The 18,627-nt window shown below is 59.4% G+C and overlaps 3 protein-coding genes across 23 annotated transcripts in view; 2 read left to right on the forward strand and 1 right to left on the reverse strand.

The window, feature by feature from the left end:
* Positions 1 to 3,984, forward strand: part of Plekhg5 (pleckstrin homology and RhoGEF domain containing G5) — a 31,399-nt gene extending 27,415 nt beyond the window's left edge. For 4 of the 8 annotated variants that reach the window (XM_047544522.1, XM_047544568.1, XM_047544544.1 and 1 more), the window contains 9 exons: positions 70 to 180; positions 269 to 418; positions 502 to 639; positions 767 to 886; positions 1,516 to 1,648; positions 1,741 to 1,856; positions 1,951 to 2,117; positions 2,477 to 3,250; positions 3,524 to 3,984. In XM_047544522.1, coding sequence (XP_047400478.1) covers positions 70 to 180; positions 269 to 418; positions 502 to 639; positions 767 to 886; positions 1,516 to 1,648; positions 1,741 to 1,856; positions 1,951 to 2,117; positions 2,477 to 3,250; positions 3,524 to 3,533 — 1,719 coding nt within the window. In that variant the 3' untranslated portion in view covers positions 3,534 to 3,984. Of the gene's footprint in view, positions 1 to 69; positions 181 to 268; positions 419 to 501; positions 640 to 766; positions 887 to 1,515; positions 1,649 to 1,740; positions 1,857 to 1,950; positions 2,118 to 2,476; positions 3,255 to 3,523 lie in introns of those variants that run through there. The other 4 variants (XM_047544533.1, XM_047544560.1, XM_047544585.1 and 1 more) reach the window with 3 other exon arrangements.
* Positions 3,985 to 4,088: 104 nt separating this feature from the next.
* Positions 4,089 to 10,337, forward strand: Tnfrsf25 (TNF receptor superfamily member 25). 4 transcript variants are annotated; one of them, XM_047544599.1, is made up of 10 exons: positions 4,089 to 4,322; positions 5,158 to 5,275; positions 5,487 to 5,621; positions 5,967 to 6,128; positions 6,222 to 6,300; positions 7,435 to 7,490; positions 7,573 to 7,680; positions 7,886 to 7,920; positions 8,540 to 8,720; positions 8,925 to 10,337. In XM_047544599.1, exons 1-10 carry the CDS (start codon positions 4,122 to 4,124, stop codon positions 9,254 to 9,256), a joined length of 1,407 nt encoding a protein of 468 aa, XP_047400555.1. In that variant the 5' UTR covers positions 4,089 to 4,121; the 3' UTR covers positions 9,257 to 10,337. The 4 variants fall into 4 exon arrangements, with proteins under 4 accessions (XP_047400555.1, XP_047400546.1, XP_047400573.1 ...); XM_047544590.1 differs by having other exon boundaries at positions 7,883 to 7,920; positions 8,925 to 10,336; XM_047544617.1 differs by lacking the exon at positions 4,089 to 4,322 and adding an exon at positions 4,356 to 4,688 and having other exon boundaries at positions 7,883 to 7,920; positions 8,925 to 10,334.
* The window catches only part of Espn (espin), a 29,898-nt gene continuing 21,020 nt past the window's right edge, over positions 9,750 to 18,627 (reverse strand). For 3 of the 11 annotated variants that reach the window (XM_047544500.1, XM_047544480.1, XM_047544472.1), the window contains 6 exons: positions 16,497 to 16,642; positions 16,158 to 16,421; positions 11,866 to 11,945; positions 11,757 to 11,768; positions 10,467 to 10,653; positions 9,750 to 10,345 (listed from right to left, as the gene is read on the reverse strand). In XM_047544500.1, the coding sequence (XP_047400456.1) occupies positions 10,509 to 10,653; positions 11,757 to 11,768; positions 11,866 to 11,945; positions 16,158 to 16,421; positions 16,497 to 16,642 (647 nt within the window). In that variant the 3' untranslated portion in view covers positions 9,750 to 10,345; positions 10,467 to 10,508. The other 8 variants (XM_047544491.1, XM_047544453.1, XM_047544464.1 and 5 more) reach the window with 7 other exon arrangements.

Consider the following 18,627-nt stretch of genomic DNA (forward strand, 5'->3'; position numbering starts at 1 on the left):
AGGCCTGGGGCGACTGGTCTGCGGGGAGCGCGGGGTCACCTGTGCTGTGGTCGTTCTCCCCTGGGCTAGTTCGGCTCGCTCTTCAAGCCATACATCCGATACTGCATGGAGGAGGAGGGCTGCATGGAGTACATGCGCGGTCTGCTCCGTGACAATGACCTGTTTCGTGCCTACATCACGGTGAGGCAGGCGAGGGGCAGGGCCCGGGCCTTGGGCCCCGACTGGCTGGGCGGGGCCTGATTTGAGCCCCTCTGGTCTCCCCCTGCAGTGGGCTGAGAAGCACCAGCAGTGCCAGCGGCTGAAGCTGAGTGACATGCTGGCCAAGCCTCACCAACGGCTCACCAAGTACCCACTGCTGCTCAAGTCGGTGCTGCGCAAAACGGAAGAGCCCCGCGACAGGGAGGCCATCGCCACCATGGTAACCTGGACAGTGGGTGGGGTCTCCTCCAGCTGTCTGTCCCTCCCTGTCTTGGGGCCTGAAGCCCCCCTGCCTGTCCCCAGATCAGCTCGGTGGAGCACTTCATCCACCACGTGAACACATGCATGCGGCAGCGACAGGAGCGGCAGCGGCTGGCGGCAGTGGTGAGCCGCATCGATGCCTATGAGGTGGTGGAGGGCAGTAACGATGAGGTGGACAAGGTGGGCACTTGTGTCTTTGGGGAGGGGCCTCAGCCCTGCCAGGAAGGAGGAAGGGCCAAATGGCAGACTGGGGCGAAGTTGGCCTCCTGGACCCTGACCTTCCCTGCACCCATGCCCCCATCGCCAGCTGCTGAAGGAGTTTCTGCATCTGGACCTGACAGCACCCATCCCTGGCGCCTCCCCGGAGGAGACTCGGCAGCTGCTGCTGGAGGGCAGCCTAAAGATGAAGGAGGGGAAGGACAGCAAGGTGACTCGGGGCCACCCAGACCCAGGGCTGTCCCACCCACTCTTGCCCTTTGACTTGGATCACCCTTCTTGGGGACCTCCTAGGTCTCAGCCAGTGGTTTTCAGCTGCATGGTCAGTTCAGTGGTGACTTAAGAACTAGTGACTTATAGTTAACAGTGATGGCTGATTGTCTGCTAGCAGTTTACTCTTCACAAATCCAGCGGCAGGGTCAAGCTGTGGAGGTGGCAGGAGGGGTGTGGTCTGTAAAGGTCAGGAAATGCCCTGGCCTTGACCATCATGCTGCTTAGGCTTCAGGCGCTGGGTAGCTGAGCTGCCATTGTGATTTAAAAATCACCTTCCTGGCTGGGGAGGTAGCTCAGTCGGTAGAGTGCTTGCCTTGCATGCACAAGGCCTTGGGTTCAATCCCCAGCACCAAAAAAAAAAAAAAAAAAAATCACCTTCCTTTTCTTCACTTTAGTGAAAACTGGGTTGAAATCATTCACACTGAATCTCAGAGAAAATCGTCTTCCTCTGAATTTTAGTTTTAAAGATTCGGGGCTGGGGTGTGCAGAGGTATTTGAGAAAAACCGAGTGCTCCCAGTGCACCACAGTAGCCAGGGACCCTGACCCTCCCCTGTCCCCTACCCCAGATGGACGTGTACTGCTTCCTCTTCACCGATCTGCTCTTAGTGACCAAGGCAGTGAAGAAGGCTGAGAGGACCAAGGTCATCAGGCCACCACTGCTGGTGGACAAGATCGTGTGCCGGGAGCTGCGGGACCCTGGTGAGGAGCGCTGGCCCCTGCTCCTGGGCTGGGGCTGCAGTGCGCAGGGGCTCTGGCCTTGACCAGCACTGACACGGGCCTCCCCTGACCAGGCTCTTTCCTCCTCATCTACCTGAATGAGTTCCACAGTGCCGTGGGGGCCTACACATTCCAGGCCAGTGGCCAGGCCCTGTGCCGTGGCTGGGTGGATGCCATTTACAATGCTCAGGTGAGGGCATAGTGGTGCTGGGGTGGGCGGGTTAGGCTGGAGCTTGTCGATCACAGTTCTTTCTGCCCCTGGGCCCACCCACTCCCACCTGTAGAACCAGCTGCAGCAGTTGCGTGCGCAGGAGCACCCGGGCAACCAGCAACCCCTGCAAAGACTGGAAGAGGAGGAGGAGGAGGAGGAGGAAGGAGAGAGCAGCACCTCGGCTGCCAGCTCCCCCACCATCCTGCGCAAGAGCAGCAACAGCCTCAACTCCCAGCACTGGTATGTTTGCCCAAGACCACGCAGTAGGTCGTGTGCCCCAGCCGAGGACTCCTGCTCTCAGGCCACTGACACTGAGCAGGGCCCACCATGTCCCATTCTGAAGAGCCTATGTTGTAAACATGGTGGGGGGTGGGGTGGAGGCAGCTTTGTCTCCCACCAGGGTCCAGGCAGAGTGTCAGCTTTGATTTGTTGGTGGCTGCCGGGAGCCCTGTGCTGAAGATTCTTAGACCAGGAAAGAGTGTTAGGATCCATTACTGTCTGTTGTGGGCACAGGAGCTTGAAGATCTCTGAGCCTGGAGATCTGTTCCAGGCCTTCTAGGCTTCCTCTGGTTGGGCTAACACTCCTCCTGACCCTACAGTGCCTCGGATGGCTCCACCGAGACCCTGGCCATGGTTGTGGTGGAACCTGGGGAGACACTCTCCTCTGAGTTTGATGGCGGCCCCTTTAGCTCCCAGTCAGACGAGGCCTCTCTCAGCACCACTGCTTCATCGATCACACCCACCAGCGAACTGCTGCCCCTGGGCCCAGTGGACGGCCGCTCCTGCTCCATGGACTCCGCCTATGGCACCCTGTCACCCACCTCCCTGCAAGACTTTTCAGCTCCAGCCCCTGTGCTCCAGCCAATGTCCCAGCCCCCAGAGTTACCACAAACCCCTTCGCCCCCACCCTCGCCCCGCCTCCGCCGCCGCACCCCTGTCCAGCTGCTGCCCCGCCTGCCTCACCTGCTCAAGTCTAAATCTGAGGCCAGCCTCCTCCAGCTGCTGTCAGGGGCTGCCACCTGTGGAGGACCCCCAGCTCCCAGCCGCAGCCTGTCAGAGCTCTGCCTGGCCACTGTAGCCCCTGGCACTAGGACTCCAGGCTCTGCTCAGAAAGCTGGACCTGGCTGGGATTGCCAGGAGGCATGCATACCTGGCAGCAGCCCTGACCCAGAGCCTGGGGACAGAGCCAGTTGTCTGCCTGGGGAGCCTGCAGGCCCTGCCCGCAGGAGGTACAAAGAACTTCCCTCTGGGGCTTCTCCCAGGGTCCAACCTGAGCCCCCCCCAGGGATCTCTGTCCAGCACAGGAAGTTGACTCTGGCCCAGCTCTACCGAATCAGGACCACCCTGCTGCTTAATTCCACGCTCACTGCCTCGTGAGTGGCCTGGCTGGGGTATGGGACAGGTGGCTTAGTGTGCTGATGTTGGTGGTACTGAGTTCTGGTAGTGGGTAGGGGCATGGTGATGATTGGGAGCATCAGCATTTGGGGATGGAATGGAGGGAAGCCTTAGACTTAACCCTATTGCCTGGGCGTAGGTGCCTATGGCAGGCAGCAGTGAAGGAATGGAAGGATCATGCTGGGAGGAGAGGGTGGCCAGAGCCACTCCAAATGGCAGCAGCCAAGCAAATTGTCTCCCCACCCTTGCAGGGAGGTCTGAGCAGAGGGAGGCTCCCAAGGGTGCCACTGACCAAGGGACAGCAGACGGCATGCTTCTGGGGTTGCGGCACCTGCTTCAGCTGCTGCCTCGTGTGTGCATGAGCCAGAGTGCTGGATAGGACCCCAGCCACAACCCCAGGGCCAATTTGCACTTTGCCAGACCGGATGAAGTAGAGGAGGGCTCAGCAGAGCCTCAGGCCTGGGCTCCAGTACCCTCTCCACACACCTGCCCAGGAAATCCCTTGTCCCTTACTCCCAAAGTTACCAACTCTGGGCTCCTAGGCTGCCCTTCCCATGGCCACCCTCATCTGGCCTCAAATGGGATGCACCCCAGCCCCCACCCCCTCTCTGCCTCCTTCCCAGTCCTGCTGGCCACTGCAGGCTTGGGCTGACTCTGTAAAGCTGCGTATTTATTGAGCTTTGTTCTTTTATAAAGACTTGTATATACTCCCTGGGAAGAGTCCTGTGCTTCTGGAGCCCACTTCCTCCTGCCGTGAGCTCTGGGGTGGGTCCTCTGTGTTCTGGGCCAGTGGGGACCCTGTGGAAGTCACTGTGGGAAGCAGCCTTGCAGTAATGGGGTGGGGGTGTCATGAGGCAACCCTGGAGACAAGGCCTGTTCCCTGCCACAGCCAGGAAGCCTACCATTAAAGTCCTCCTGAGATGTTTCAGGGCCTTGCCCTTGGCCCTGCCTGTGAGCTTACGTCAGGGCAGGTGGCCCACCTCAGGCTCAGTTCCCTGGGACTCAGGACTGAGTCATCACCTAGACCCACACCCAGGTGCTCTGGGAAAGGTGGGTCTCCCGTCTGTGTCCCTTCAGGTGCTTTTGGCCCAACCCCTGCCATGGCCCAGAGGCCCAGAGAAGGGAAGTCGGTTCTGGGGGCGGGTGGGGTGCGGCCTGTCGAGGCGCGCAGCTCAGGTGAGCGCAGGTGCGCCGGCCCTCGGGCGCCCAGCCCGCTGCGCTTCCCGGGAACCGCGGCCCCGCCCCAGGCGGGCTCCTCGCAGGGCGCGGGGCGGGCTCTGCCGGCTGCGCTGAGCGCCCCACGCCGGCGCGGGCGGAGCGGGGAAGCCCCGGGCCGCGTACGCCCGTCGGAGGGCCCAGCGCGGCGCGACCGCCATGGAGCCGCGGCCCGGGGGCTGCGTGGCAGCGGTGGCTGCGGTGAGTGGGGACGCCGGAGGCCGGGGACAGCCCGAGACTCCGGCGGGCGCCGAGTGCCTCGAGCGAGGGGCCGCAGGGCGTCTCCTCCCGCCTCGCCGCGCGGTCCCTCTGACCTAGTTAGCGCTCGGGCGGGGCCGGGCCCTTCCGCCGAGAGGAAGCACCCCGCCCCGGGCCGCAGGGGTCTGGGGGCCCGCAGGCGACGATCGGCGACCCACCGCACAGAAAGCACCGGTGGGGCGGCCGATTCCCGCCCTGGTGGAGGGAAGTGTGTAAGGCAGGGCCCCGTCTCGCCCCCCCCAAGCTTGGCCCTGCACAGGGGGAAGGAAGATAGTCCCACCGCCACCCATGGGCACCCCTTCTGCCCAGGAGCCTGAGAAGCGGGCCGCTCCCAGGGCAAATGCTGGGGCCTCTGAAATGGAGGAGCCTGGGCAAAGAGGGGTCCCCTCATGGGACAACCACAATCCTCCAGGCTGTCCTGCTGCTGCTGGGTATCCCGGGCCAGGGCAGCATTCCTGGCCCCAGGTGTGACTGCACTAGTGACTTCCAGAGGAGGAATGGTCCCTCTTGTTGCAGGGGCTGTCCTGTGGGTAAGTGGTGGCAGGAGGAGGGGAATGAGGGGAGGAGGGGGGAATGAGGGGAGGAGAGGGTCAGGCAGGCTGGGGATGTGGTGGGGGACTGGGGTGGCAGCTAAGGGTGGGCCAGGAGGGAAGTAGGGAGCCGGGAAGGGAGGGTGGAAATGGCGGGAGCAAGTTGTGAGGTGCCAGGCTGTGCCTTGACGGAACCCTCTGGGTTCCACAGGGCACTACATGAAGACCAGATGCACAGAGCCCTGCGGGAACTCCACCTGCCTTCCCTGTCCCCAGGGCACCTTCTTGGCCAGGGATAACCACTTTAAGGATCAGTGCACCCGTTGCCAGGCCTGTGATGAGGAGGGTGAGGGCTGCCAGGTGCTCAGTGGGCGGGGTGGCAAGCCACGGCCAGGGTCTTTCTGAAGGAAAGTGGCTGGCTTGGGCCCAACCTTTGGGTGTGAGGATCCTGTGCCCACCCTCCCCACCCCCCCACCAACCTGATCCTGCCTCAGGATGCCTCTGCTTCTCTCTCTTCCTGGTGACCTTGTTTCCATGTCCATTGGCCTCCAGTCTGCTGTGATGGGCCAACTTCTCTCCCTTTGGGGACAGCCCCTTCTCTCTGGCCTATCCCTGTCTCTATTCTGGGGGTCTCTGACTTCTCTCTGGGGGTCCCTAACCATCTCTGTCCTATCTCCCTGCACCCTGCCAGCCTTCCAAGTGGCCTTGGAGAACTGCTCGGCAGTGGCAGACACCCGCTGTGGCTGCAAGCCCGGCTGGCTGATTGACTGCTCCGTCAAGCCTTGTAGGGAAAGTTCACCCTTCCGCTGCCGCCCCTGCTCGGGCTGCGAGGCCATGTACACAGAGCTGCCCTGTGAGTATCCCCCTCCTGGGCTCTCTTCCCCAAGTCCCCTTTGTCCAGCCCCCTCCTCTCCCATACTGACCCGTGCCATCTCTTGGACTGCAGGTTCCAGCAGAGACACTGATTGTGGGCCCTGCCTGCCTGGCTTCTATGAATATGGCAATGGCTGCATATCCTGCCCCACGTAACTTCCTACCTGTCCTGGGCCCGAGGAGTAGACTGGGAGCAGGGTGGAGGCTTTGGGGACAGGTGCTGCTGGTTTAGAGATAGGAAGGGACAGGGAGGGGGGAGCGTGGCCCCCGCTTTAGGCAAACAGGACAGTAAAGGAGTCTAGATTCACCTTATGCCAGATAAATAAGGGAATATGTCTTCACTTTCTGCCCGAATTTTTCTTAGTAATTCCTCCATTTGAGTATGAAGTGTGAATCTGTTATGGGGCTGGAGTTGTGGCTCAGCAGTAGAGCACTTGCCTGGCATGTGTGAGGCCCTGGGTTCGATTCTCAGCACCACATATAAAGAAATAAAAGATCCACTGACAACTAAAAAAAAATATTTAAAAATATGAATCTGTTACAAGTTCAGGTGCAGTGGCACAGGCCTGTAATCCCAGCAGCTTGGGAGGCTTAGGCAGGAAGATCATGAGTTCAAAGCCAGCCTCTGCAACAGTGAGGTGCTAAGCAACTCAATGAGATCCTGTCTCTAAGTAAAATACAAAAAAGGGGTTGGGGATGTGGCTCAGTGGTTAAGTACCCTGAGTTCAATCCCTGGTACAAAAAAACAGAAAAGATCTTTTACTTTGAGAGAGCCCCATGAGCCCCATGGCTAGAGCTTAAGAACTTGGTCTTCAATTCAATTCAGGATTTGCTGCTAGTTCTTGGGCAAGTCAGAAAAACAGCCTCTCTGATCTGGGGTTTTCCATCTGATCTGGGGGGTGCAGAAGATTCTTTTCAGGGCTGGGATCAGGGGAAAGGCACCTTCATTTATCCACCAAGTCTTTCCATTGAGCATCTACCAGTTCCCAGATATTGTTCTAGGGGCCAGGGCCACACAAGGAACCAAAGAGGCAAAAATCCCTGTCCTTATGGAATTGACCTTCTAGTGACCCTTAATCTAGTCTAGAGGCTTAAAAAACAGTAGTGATTGTTATTGCTTTGGGGGACACAGGTGACATTTCAGCAGTACTTTGGGAACTTTCTTGAGATGAGTGTGGCTCGTAGGAGGGAGGCTGGGGAAGGGAAGGTCTCCGGGGTGGGCCAGCCGTTGGGCGGTTGGTGGCCCCTGCTGGTGTGTGCTCCCTCAGCCCGTTCCCTCCTTACAGGAACATCCTGGGGAGCTGTCCTGAGCCCTGTGCTGCTGTTTGTGGCTGGAGGCAGAGTATGCAAGTGGGGGAGCAGGGATGGGACAAGGGGTGGCTGTGAAGTGGCTGCCACCCAGCACCCACCAGCTGTTCTTTCAGTGTTCTGGGCGCAGGTGCTGATGGCTAGCCTGGTGGTCCTGTTCCTACTTGGGGCCACCCTGATCTACACATATCGCCGCTGCCAGACTCGCACACCAGTGGTTCCTGGTAAGTCTACACATACAACACACACACACACACACAATTTCCAAGGTCTGGGGTCAGGATGGGTATTCTAGATGCTCCTCAACCCTGTAGAGAAAATGAGACAGGGAATATGGGGTGTGTAGGAACTCAAGAGGAGCTGGAGCAGTACCCAGGTCCAGGGGCCCTGTTTGGTTGCTGACCAGATCCTCTGTGTCTCCATCAGCAGAAAAAGCTGGGACTGAGGCCCTGACCCCACCGCAGGTAAGCATCACCTCCCAGCATGCGCTGGGAGGAAGGTTGCCTTCTGGAACTGGGAGGATAAGTCCTGATCTCTGGCACTGGGCATCATGGGCACGGCACCCAGCACAGACCGGAACCAATGGACAAATGTGCTGATAGTAGCCAGGTGTGGTGGGACACATGTGTAATCCCACGAGGCGCACAGGTTCAAAGCCAGCCTCAGCAACTTAGTGAGGCCCTAAGCAACTTAGCAACCCTGTCTCTAAAAAAAATATAAAAAGGGCTTAGGGATGTGGCTCAGTGGTTAAGCGCCCCTGGGTTCAATCCTTGATACCAAGAATAAAAAGTGCTGAGAACTGTTATCAGTGGGTGAGGCCAGCACAGTGCCTGCTTTCCAGTGGCTGTCACTGAGGTCTGGAGGCATGCATGTGGGCACAGTGCTGGGGGAACAAGATGGCAGCAGGGCAAGGTATTCCAGGCGGAGGCCATAGCTCTTCTGCTGGGCTATACCTAAAGGTCAGGGGCTCTGGGGCAGGCAGCACTGCTAATGGCAGGGAATGTCTGCTCTCAACCAGAGATGGCAGTAAAGAGGACATTTCCAGGCAGGCAGGACTGACCTCGGCCCTTTCTTGGTTTCCAGGCCACCCACCTCTCCTCCTGTGAAAGCGCCCACACACTTCTGGTGCCCCCTGGCAGCAGTGGGAAGGTCTGCACCGTCCAGTTGGTAGGCAACAGCTGGACCCCTGATGCCCCTCAGGCCCAGGAGGTACCCTCCGAGCAGATGCCACAGTCCTGGGCCCAGCAGCCCGGCAGAGAGCTTGGTAAGTGGCCTTAGACTTGAATGCATTCTTCTAAGTCCAAGATGGGAATTTTGGGGTTTCACTTGACCATTTCCACTTTCTTAACTGACTGGGATGGGTCAGTGAGATCCAGCAAGCCCGTGGGGGCGGGAGGTCTGAAAGCACCTGACCCCATCTCCTGGCCAGAGCTTTATTCCACCTTGTCTCTCTCTGGCTCCACCCCAGGCCCTCCTCTGGCGCTCCCGCTTTCGCCAGTGCCCAATGCAGGTTCGCCTGCTGCAGTGCTCCAGCCTGGCCCACAACTATACGACGTGATGGACGCTGTCCCGGCACGGCGCTGGAAGGAGTTCGTGCGTACTTTGGGGCTGCGCGAGGCAGAGATTGAGGCTGTGGAGGTGGAGATTGGACGCTTCCGGGACCAGCAGTATGAGATGCTCAAGCGCTGGCGCCAGCAGCAGCCTGCGGGTCTGGGCGCAGTCTACGCGGCCCTAGAGCGCATGGGGCTGGACGGCTGCGCCGAGGACCTACGCAGCCGCCTGCAGCAGCGAGGCTCATGACACAGGGCCCACCGGCCACTTTGACATTCTGGTGACCCTTGCAGAAGCCTTAAGTACGGTTACTTATGCGTGTAGACATTTTATGTCACTTACTAAGCCCTTGGCATGGCCCTGTATAGCAGCACCAGCCGGCCTCCCCCCTGTTCACCGGCAGAGCTTGGGTTAAGGTGAAGAAGGGTGAACGACGGTCAGGAGGGGGAAGCGTTTCTTGGTCTGAGTTTGGCTGGGGCCTTCGTATTAAATCCCTAAGAAAAGCAGCTTCTGGATAATTCCGTGGGGCTGGGGATGTTAAATGGCTTGGGCTTCGTTTCCCGGGGGTGTCAAAGGCTCTAGGAGTCTCTCGCCACTCGGCAGTGCAGGCACCTATGGTGGAGACCAGTGCAGCTCTGCGCTCCCAAGCCTGCCCCTCCCATGTCCGCTCTGGCCCAGTGACTCGCAGAAAGAGAGAAAGTCGCGGCGTCGGCGGCGAGTGAGAGTAAACGGGAGCCCCAGGCGGCGGAGAGAGCTTTAATGGGCGAGCGAGCGGCGGGACGGGTCGGGAGCAGTTGGAACCAGAAGTACAGGGCTCCTCGCCCTCCACTCACTCCACCAGGGCGGTGAAAGGGTCTGGGGGGCGAGGGGCCTGGCTGGGACCGGGCGCAGACTTAACTGGAGGGAGGTGGGGCCCGGGGAAGCGGCAACTCCGCCCCCAGCTCTGCCCCGACGGGCAGTTTTCACCGGATTCTGGTAAACACATGACTGTGAGGAAACCCTGGGGAGGGGGGTGATGAGAAATGCGGCCTGGGCCGCGCCGATCTGGGTCGAGGAGGGAGGAAAACCCCTTCCCCGAGCTCGGGGCCTGCCTCCGCCCAGGATGCGCCAGCGGCCCAGGTTCCGGGGTGCGGGGGAGGGGGCTGCATCTGAGCGCGCGCCCCGCAGGAAAGCAGGAGCCACCCACGGGGCTGGGGAGAGCTCTGCACACGTTGACGTTCAACGAACATGCAAATATATGTAAGTCGGCATGCAAATAAGCAGCATCTTTTTGCGTCAGCAGCTTGGGCACTTTTTCCCGGCGACTGTGGCGGCGCGCGCGCTCCAGCGTTGGCGGGGCTGGGGATGCGGGACCAGGATGGGGGTTAGGGAGGATTCTGGCGCGGAAGGGGAGGGCTGCGCGGCTCCCAGCCCTTCCGCACCCGCAGGCCAAGTAGGGCGGGGGCTGGGGGACCCCCACCTCTCGGAGCTCCGGAGGCTGCGGGCAGGAGCCCGCGACGTATTACTTAGGGATGTCCCCCTTCTTCAGGATGACCTGTCGCTGCCAGGGCGCCAGCTTGCTCTCATCATAGCCCAGTGTCCGCAGCTTCTCCGACTGCTCTTTTTCCCGCTGTATCTCCTCCTGCTTTTGCCGTTCCTCCTCTTTTCTGCAGATGGGGTGAGGGCAGAACCTAGTGAAGCCTGGGGCCAGAAACTAGGGCGAACCAGGCACCAGGATGGGTGTGGAAGAGTGGGCTATTAAGGACACGGACTAGACTTGGGGCAGTTGGGGGTCATTGGGCCACACAGAGAAGCTGGATGAGTGGGAGGCTGAGGTTGGGTTATTGTGGGCTTCCCTGTTACTGGAAACAGGTGCTGGGTCAGGTGTGGCACTGTGTGAAGAGGGGAGTTACAGGGTCCAAAAGGGAGATTATTGGGGGCCAGGACTTGGCTGTCCAGAACTGTCAATGTGAATTATTGAAGAATGGGGTTGGGCAGCTAGACACCCCATTACTGAGAGACAGAGGCTGGGGAATTAGGAACAGGTGATTAGAACATGGGTAGGGACTGCAGATGCAGTTCAGTGGTTGAAGGCTTGCCTAGCATGCTCAGGTCTCTGGGTTCAACCTCCAGGACCACAGATGTAAGGGTGGGTCTGATCTGCTGACCGGTGGGCCTTAAGCGTGGGGGGCTGTGGTGCATTTGAAATGGGGCTGATCCATACTGGTCTGAATTATAGGTGTAAAATGCACCTATTTTGAAAACTTTTTTAAAAGAGGAGTATAAAACACTTCATTAATAACATCAATTATATGTTGACATATTTTTGATATATTGGGTTACATTTTATTAAAATGAATTTCACCTGTACCTTTTTATTTTCTCAAGGTGACTACTAGAAAAACTTAAAGTACATGTATAGCTCAAATTATATGTCTAATGGACAGCACTGGGCTAGATTACTAGGGGAAGAAACTTAAGTTTTGAGGGACAGATGATCAAGGTATTGATTGTGGGGTTGGGCTAACTGTAGGTTGGAAAGGCTGGGTGAGTGGGTTATTTCAGAACAAGGTTATCAGAACATGAGAGCTAGACTTTAGGGGACAGATGTGCAGTTATTGGGAGAGAGGGGTCTGGTGGCATTATTAGAAGCAGAGAGGTCATGCTACAAGAACTGAATGACAGGGTATGTGCTAGATGAAGAGGCAAAAGACTAAGCCACTGTAAGTGGGTGGAAAGGGTGGCAGGTCCAGGCCAGCCCTGCACTTACCGCTTCTGCTCCCTGGAAGGAGAAAGAGACAGTGTTAGTTGATGCCACCACCACAAAAGGACGGTCAAGACACCCAGCCAGGCCGGCCTCCTCCTGACCCCTGGCTCACCTCTCCTCTTCCATCTTCTTCCGCAGGAGGTCTCGCCTCCAGGCAGGCAAGCTGGCCAGCCGGGCCTCCTCCTCCTCCTCCTGCAACAACCACAAAGCTTCAGGATCAGAGTGGCTGGGAGAGATGGGTCAGGGGGGTTTACCCCCAACCCAGGGCACCTGAAGGGATCCAGGGACAACAGAACACAGATGTGGTCACAGGAAGAAGTGCTTTTGATGCCCATCTAAGGGATGAATGAAGGAGGGTGCCTCCTGCCCCATTCTCCACACGACCCAACCCCACCCCACTGCGACTCAGCCCAGTGAACTAAAGGTGGAGCCAGAGAGATCAAAGTTGAGTGAAGGAGAACAGAGGACAGAGGGCCTGAGCCTGATTACCATGGGGGCAGGTGGACACATGGTACCTGGTCCATCTTCCAGAATCTCTGTACAAAAGACTTGCCCCGCTCCAACCACTACCACCTGGCTAGCTCCGGGACTCAGATTGTCCTGGTTTCCCTGTGAGGTACCTTCTGACTCACGCTTGCCCTTTCCCCAAAGGAGTGGACACTGGTTCCACATTGTGGGGCTGCAAAGACATTGTATGTGAGGGGCGTCCAACACAGGCAGCTTACAGCAAAGTGTTTTATTCCTTCATGTCACAGGGGAGAGTCTGTACACATCACACATCACACAGAACACCACAGGCGTCCAAGGAGGTAGCTGTAAACCCTATTGAAAAGCCAGAGACAGAGCCACAGTGCCCCAGAGTGGCCATGGTCCCTCCCTGGAGGGACTGATTCTGCTGCTTGGCTCCCCACAGAGCTCAGTGAGGTCATGGGCTACAGGGAACACCCGGTTTGCCATGTGCCATGCCCTGCCTATATAGGCAAATGCGCACGTCCTGCCTGGAGGGGACCTCAAAGGCTGAGGCAGCCTGGTCCTGAGCACAGGGGTCCTGGGTTCTTCCTGCCCCTGCTGGCTTCTGGAGGGCATCAAGCAGGCCTCCAGACCCAGGTTAAGATCCTTGAGCGTAAATTCTGAATTCACTGCTCAGATGTCAAACATCTCTGCCTCCTTCTCTTTCCAGAAGGAGAAGCTGCGGTCGATGTAGCGACAGATGTCCTCATTGCTGAACTCGCCCATTTCAGACACCAGTTCCAAAGGGTCTTCGGCAGGGGCTTGGAGACAAGAAGGGTCCGAGGCGGGGGGAGGCGTGGCAGGCGGGGGCTGTGGCGCAGGGGCCGGGGCCTCCGGCTGCTCCTCTGTAAGGTCCTCCGAGTCAGCTGGCACGGCCTCTTCCAGGGGCTCCTCCTGCTCCTCCTTTTCTTTCTCTTTCTCTTCTTCCTTCTCTTCTTCCCTGGCTGGTTCACCCTCCGGGCTGTCTCCAAAGAACTGGCGCCTGAGGTCCTCAAAGCCGTCACTCCAGCTGCGCCGGCCGGCCTCCACCTCCTCCAGCACAACGCGGTGGAAGAGTCGGATGAGCTCCCACGGGTGGCTGCCCAGCCGGTCGAACATCTCGTAGCACAGCAGGTGGCGGAACTTGCGCTCCTCGCGGCTGAGGCCCATCTCCAGCAGCTGGAAGTAGCCAAGCATGAAGAGGTCGAGCGTGAGGCTGTCGTAGCGCCGAGGGGCACCTCCGTCGAGGGGTGGCAGGAAGTGCTGCGGCCAGTAGAGGCCATGCGCCAGGCCCTGCCATCGCGGTTGCCGCGCGGGTACCTGCTGTAGCAGACTCCGCCAGTGACCCAGCAACTTGCCCACCACTTGCCGCTGTTTCAGCAGGTGCAGCAGCCTCTCGTCCGGGCTGTGGTTCTCGCTGTCACTCGCCAGGGCCTGGGGCGCGCCCGCTTCGTCCGGGACATCGCCAGCGCCAGCGGCCACAACGCGAGGCAGAAGTCTGCGCAGGCGCGCCTGGGCGTGGCGCCCAGGGCCCCGGAAAGTCCACTTGCGCCAATGCTCCAGGAAAAGGTAGACGATGCGCTCTTTGCGCATGTCGATGTAGTCCTGGACGCCGGGCAGCTCGGTGGAGAGCGGCGGCCTGCGCGCCAGCTGCTCGGGCTCTGGCAGTGTTACCTGAGGGTCCCGCGCCTCGGGCAGGCCCAAGGTACCCAAGGGCTCCTCAGAGGCCAGTCGTCCGTTTGCCACCGCAGCGCACGGTTCTTCGGAGCCGGCTGCCACGTAGTCCTCCTCCAGGATGGGCTCACGGCCCGGGGTGCTGGCCGACTGCAGGAGCTTGCGGTGCTGGCAGCTTGCGGGCGCCGCGCCCTGGGCACGCAGCTCATAGGTGGCTCGGAGTTGCTGCACCGAAACTCCGCACTCGAGGATCTCACGGGCCACCGCCTCCCGACACCAGCTGAGCGAGTGCGAGCGGCCCAGGCAGAGCGGCCCGGGCCGTGAGGGCGCATCGGGCAGCGGCTCCAGCGGCTGGCCAGTCTCGGCGGTCAGCAGCTCCGCCAGGTGTGCCGGCCGGCCGCCCAGCGCTGCCAGCAGAGTGGCCATGCTCTTGAGCAGCGTGGAGATCTTGCTGCACCAAGCGGGCAGGCTGGCGGCGCGGCCGTGCACGCGGCGCGGGTCAATGGTGAAACGCGGTGCCGACAGGGCGGCTGAGATGGGCAGCAGCTGCTCCAGCTCCAGCTCCAGCTGCTCCAGGCGCGCTTCCAGCTTCTGCGCCTTGTGTAGGACTTGCAGGTTCTCGATTTGCTGCTCGATGCGGAGGATGTCGGCCTCGGTCATGAGCTCGCCGAAGGGCCCGAGGATGGCGTTGTGCTCGCGGGAGTACCTCCAGCCCTCCGGGGGGTAGCAGCACGAGCTGGCAGATGTCAGCTAAGGCGGGGAAGACAAGAGAGGGGAGGGAGGCGCGTCTCCCTCTGGCCCAGCTCCCGCAGCGGCGGCGCCAGGGAACCTTTTGCATGTCCCGGGTGGTGTAATGGCTTCGCCGGGCTCTGTTTGCAGGGACGGGCCGCGCCTGGCTGGTGAAGAGGCTTCGGCTCCTGGCTCTGGACAGTGTCCACTTTGGTTGCTGGAGGGGGGCACAGCCGGTTGCCGGGTGCTGTTGCGAGGTGGGGAGGGCAGGCGGGCAGAGGGGATCTCCATGCCTGGCTTGGCTGCTCATTACACCACTCAGGGAACATGCGAAAGGCATTGAGGCTGAGAGGCAAGGTGGCGCTTCGTGCCCCATCCAAACCCTAGTTTCAAGCTAGATCCCAGAGAAGCCTCTCATGCCAGACGGCTGATGCATCTCAGGCTCTCCTGTGTCCCAAGCTCTCTCTGTCCTGTGGCAGAGTTTTCCATGCTCAGTGGCAGGCCACACCACTCTACCCAGCTCCTACAGAGGTTAACGCTACAGCTCCCCCTGTGGCTCCCACCCCTTCCCTCACCCCACTGAACTAACACGATATTTGGGACTCTTCCCATTTTCTCCTCCCTTTCCTCTACCTCTTGGTCAGCCCTCTGGTGGCCAGCTTTTCCATGCTGGGGGCTGACCTTACCTCTCACAGGCCTCCTGATCCTGCTGAGCCACCAGTTTCCCTCACACTGGCATGATGGGCAGTTGCCCACTTAACCAGCCCAGGCCCCACTGCTCCAGGAGAATGCCCGTTCTCTTCCAGGTAGTGGCCCGGCCTCACAGTACCCGGTGCAATCACTGCTCTGTATCCCTAGTTGTCACTGTATCACACCATCCTGTTTTGTCTCCTTGGGGACATTTATTTATTTGCTTGTTGATTCACACATGCACATACACACACCCACACCCACAGATCCCTGGGAAGCAGGCCTTGGCATATTTGCCATGAACTTCCAGAGTTCACGTGAGACTCGGGGAACATTCGTTGTGTGACTGATGGTAACTATCAGCTAGTGCTAATTAGCCCACCTCACGGGTGTCACACTGAGACTGGACAAAGCTAAGTGTCAGCAGCTGGAGAGGGCAGTGCTGAGCAGAGCTGGAGTCAGCTTGGCTGGGACCAGAGCCTTCTTCGCCCCACAGCGTGACCTTGCACAACCAGACCTAGTTGCTTGTTAGAAATGCAGAATCTCAATACCCCCAAGACATCCGGAAGCAGAATATCAAGGTGCCAAGTGACTGGAGGGCACATGGGAGTTTGGTAAACACTGCCATCTTTCTTCAAAGAACAGGCTGCCAGGGTGGGGAGACTGGGATCGGTTCTGGGAGTTCTGCAACCTCATTTTTCTCCAAAGGCCTTGGGCATTGCCCGAGGCTGACGGGCCCCTGCAGGTGGAGGGGTGGCATGGGGAATGGGTTCTAGGCTCAGCACAGACCCAAGCCTTTCTGGAGAGCACTGCCCCACCCACCTTCCGCTTCTGCTCCTCCTCCTCCTGCATCTTCACCAGCAGCTTGCGCACCATCACCTGGCGCTTCCACTCAGGGATGGGCCGGCCCTGCTCGTCATGCGTGGGAACGAGTGTCTCCACATTGAGCTGCACACCTGGCGCAGGGGTGGCGGGTGGTGCGGGCACTATGCTGCCATTGAGCAGTGGTTGAGGTCCCACGGCTGGTGGAGTGGGGCTCCGGGCCCGAGATGGGGCAGGTGACGCGGGCGGCACCTGAGTGTCAGGCTGCAAGGAGAAGCAGTGGGGCTGAGTGTTGGGTAGGCAAGGGGATCCAGGACCGGGCACCTGTCAGTCTCCTACCTGGGTTGCTGGCTGCCGGCTGCCTGAGAAAACTGTGGTGAGGCCCTTGCTCTGCGGTGTTGGCTTCAGGCTCTTGCCTGCCTTGATCTCAGCCAGTAGCTCCGAGTTGTCACCCGTTGGGGACATCATGTTGAAAGACTTGGTGCCTGCCCGCAGGAGGAGAATCACTGATTGGGGGCAGGACTATGACCCCACCATCCTCCACCTTTCCCTCTGCAGCCCCCAGCTCCAAACTAGGACAGGTGGGGCCCTCCCTGGGGCCCAGAGGGAGCTCTCTAGATCCCAGGGTACCTCAGGGAGCTGTCAGGCCACCCAGAAGGGGGCCCTCAGTCCCCAGCCCCGGTGGCCCCACCATTCTCCCAGTCCTACTCACGGGGCATAGAGGCCCCACCTGGAGGCCCCTGGGAGTTCATGGTGGCTGTTGGCTGGCCCTGGATACTCTGGTGTATGTCTCCGCCCAGCCACCGCCTGCCCAGCTCCAAAACACTACCTAGGGCCAGCCACCTGACCTTTGTCCCGGGTTCCCTGGCTCAGCCCCACCAGGGTGGAGTCTCTCTGGCCCTCTCCCTGCATCAGCAAAGCCCAGTGACCCTTGGACTGAGCCCGCTGGGCTTCCATAGCCATAAGAACTCGGGACCCTGCAGTGCCAGCACCCAGCCAGACCATCCTCCCTGTCCCCACACCCACAGACAGATGAGCAGATATACTGACTGCAAGCAGGGAGCACACTTGTGGCAATACACTGCTCAGCTCTGGGGGACCCTAGAAGGAAGTGCTTCCTAAGGACATGGGAGAGGGCACCGAGGAAGAAGGCCAGGCAGATGGCATGCAAATGCTTGGGCAGAGTTTGCATTTTCCAGCGTGGCTGGCGGAGGTGAATGGGGATTTTGGAGCCCTGAGGCAGGGGTCAGATCTGGGGGTGCGGGTGAACAAATCAGGCCAGAAGCTCTCGGCTGCCTGGGTTGGGGATCCCAGAGTGCATCACAAGCAGAGGAAAAGAGAGACGAGCTTACAGCCTGCTTTTTTTTTTTTTTGCAAAACTGTTAGCCAGGCACAGAATGCTTGGACCCATATGTGGGTGTCGTGGGGTGCCAGGGTAGGCATGGGGTGCAAGGGCCCCTGTGACATGGAGGTCCCCGTTGCCTACTGGCCCCTGGTCTGCCCTTTCCTCAAGTCCCAGCCCGTCTGTCTCGTTTCTCCTGGGTGAGCCTCCTCCCCACCCTCGCCTCGGCCTCGGCCAGGAACCGCGCGCAGCTACTCACTCTTCCTGTGCCTCAGGACTCTCACTTCTAGGAACCGAGAGAAGAGAAGTGACAGCGAAGTTAGGAGGGAGAGGGGGCAGGGCAGGAGGGGACAGTAAGAGGACCAGGCAGGGCAGGAGGGGCGAGAAGAGAGGAGGAGCTTTCCTATCCTTGTGACCCTGGCTCAGTCCACTATGGGGCCCCACCAGGGTGGTATGTCCAGTTCCCTGAGTGCTGCACGATCACCACCGGTCCTGGTCCCTTCACAAGGCCTCCACCTTGGCATTGGCCTGGGCTAGGGCACCCAGCCCAGGCTCTGCTAGGAGGGGTGTCTGGGGCAGCCCCAAGTCCATTTCTCTGTTTTTTTTTTTTTTTTTCTAAATATTTTTTTCGGTTGTCAATGGACCTTTATTTATTTTTATGTGGTGCTGAGAATTGAACCCAGTGCCTCACACATGCCAGGCAAGCACTCTACCACTGAGCCACAAATCCAGCCCCCTTTTCTCTTTTATTCCTAGATGTGTCCTTGCTGCAGGATGCAGAGGGATGGAGAAGCTGACTGTAGAGCTAGGGTGGACTGGGGATGTTCCGGAGGCTCAGCCAGTAGTGACATGTTCCCCTGGGGCATGCTGCATGGACTGGAGCTCCATATGAGCCACACTCCTAGTCAAAGAGAAGAAGCTTAGGATGGGGCCACCGACCATGGTCTCTGCCTTGAGTAACTGGGTGAGGAAGCCACCTGCTGGTCTGGTGGGGGCACCTCCCAGGAAGTCTGTCAGGCAGAGCAGTGCCCCATCCTATAGGAGAGAGGACCCGGAATCCTGGTCATCAGTCTAGCTCTTGATAAAGGATGCCCGGGAGCTGGTGTAGCTCAGTGCAGAGTATGTGCT

This window comes from Sciurus carolinensis, chromosome 1 (genome assembly GCF_902686445.1).
Source record: "Sciurus carolinensis chromosome 1, mSciCar1.2, whole genome shotgun sequence".
NCBI classification, from domain to species: domain Eukaryota; kingdom Metazoa; phylum Chordata; class Mammalia; order Rodentia; family Sciuridae; genus Sciurus; species Sciurus carolinensis.

Coding starts and splice junctions, on each gene's coding strand:
- Tnfrsf25 (XM_047544590.1), top strand. CDS start 4,122: ATGAGGCAACCCTGGAGACAAGGCCTGTTCCCTGCCACAGCCAGGAAG. Junction 7,681..7,882: donor TCGCACACCAGTGGTTCCTG/GTAAGTCTACAC, acceptor TGTCTCCATCAG/CAGAAAAAGCTGGGACTGAG. Junction 7,921..8,539: donor AGGCCCTGACCCCACCGCAG/GTAAGCATCACC, acceptor CTTGGTTTCCAG/GCCACCCACCTCTCCTCCTG.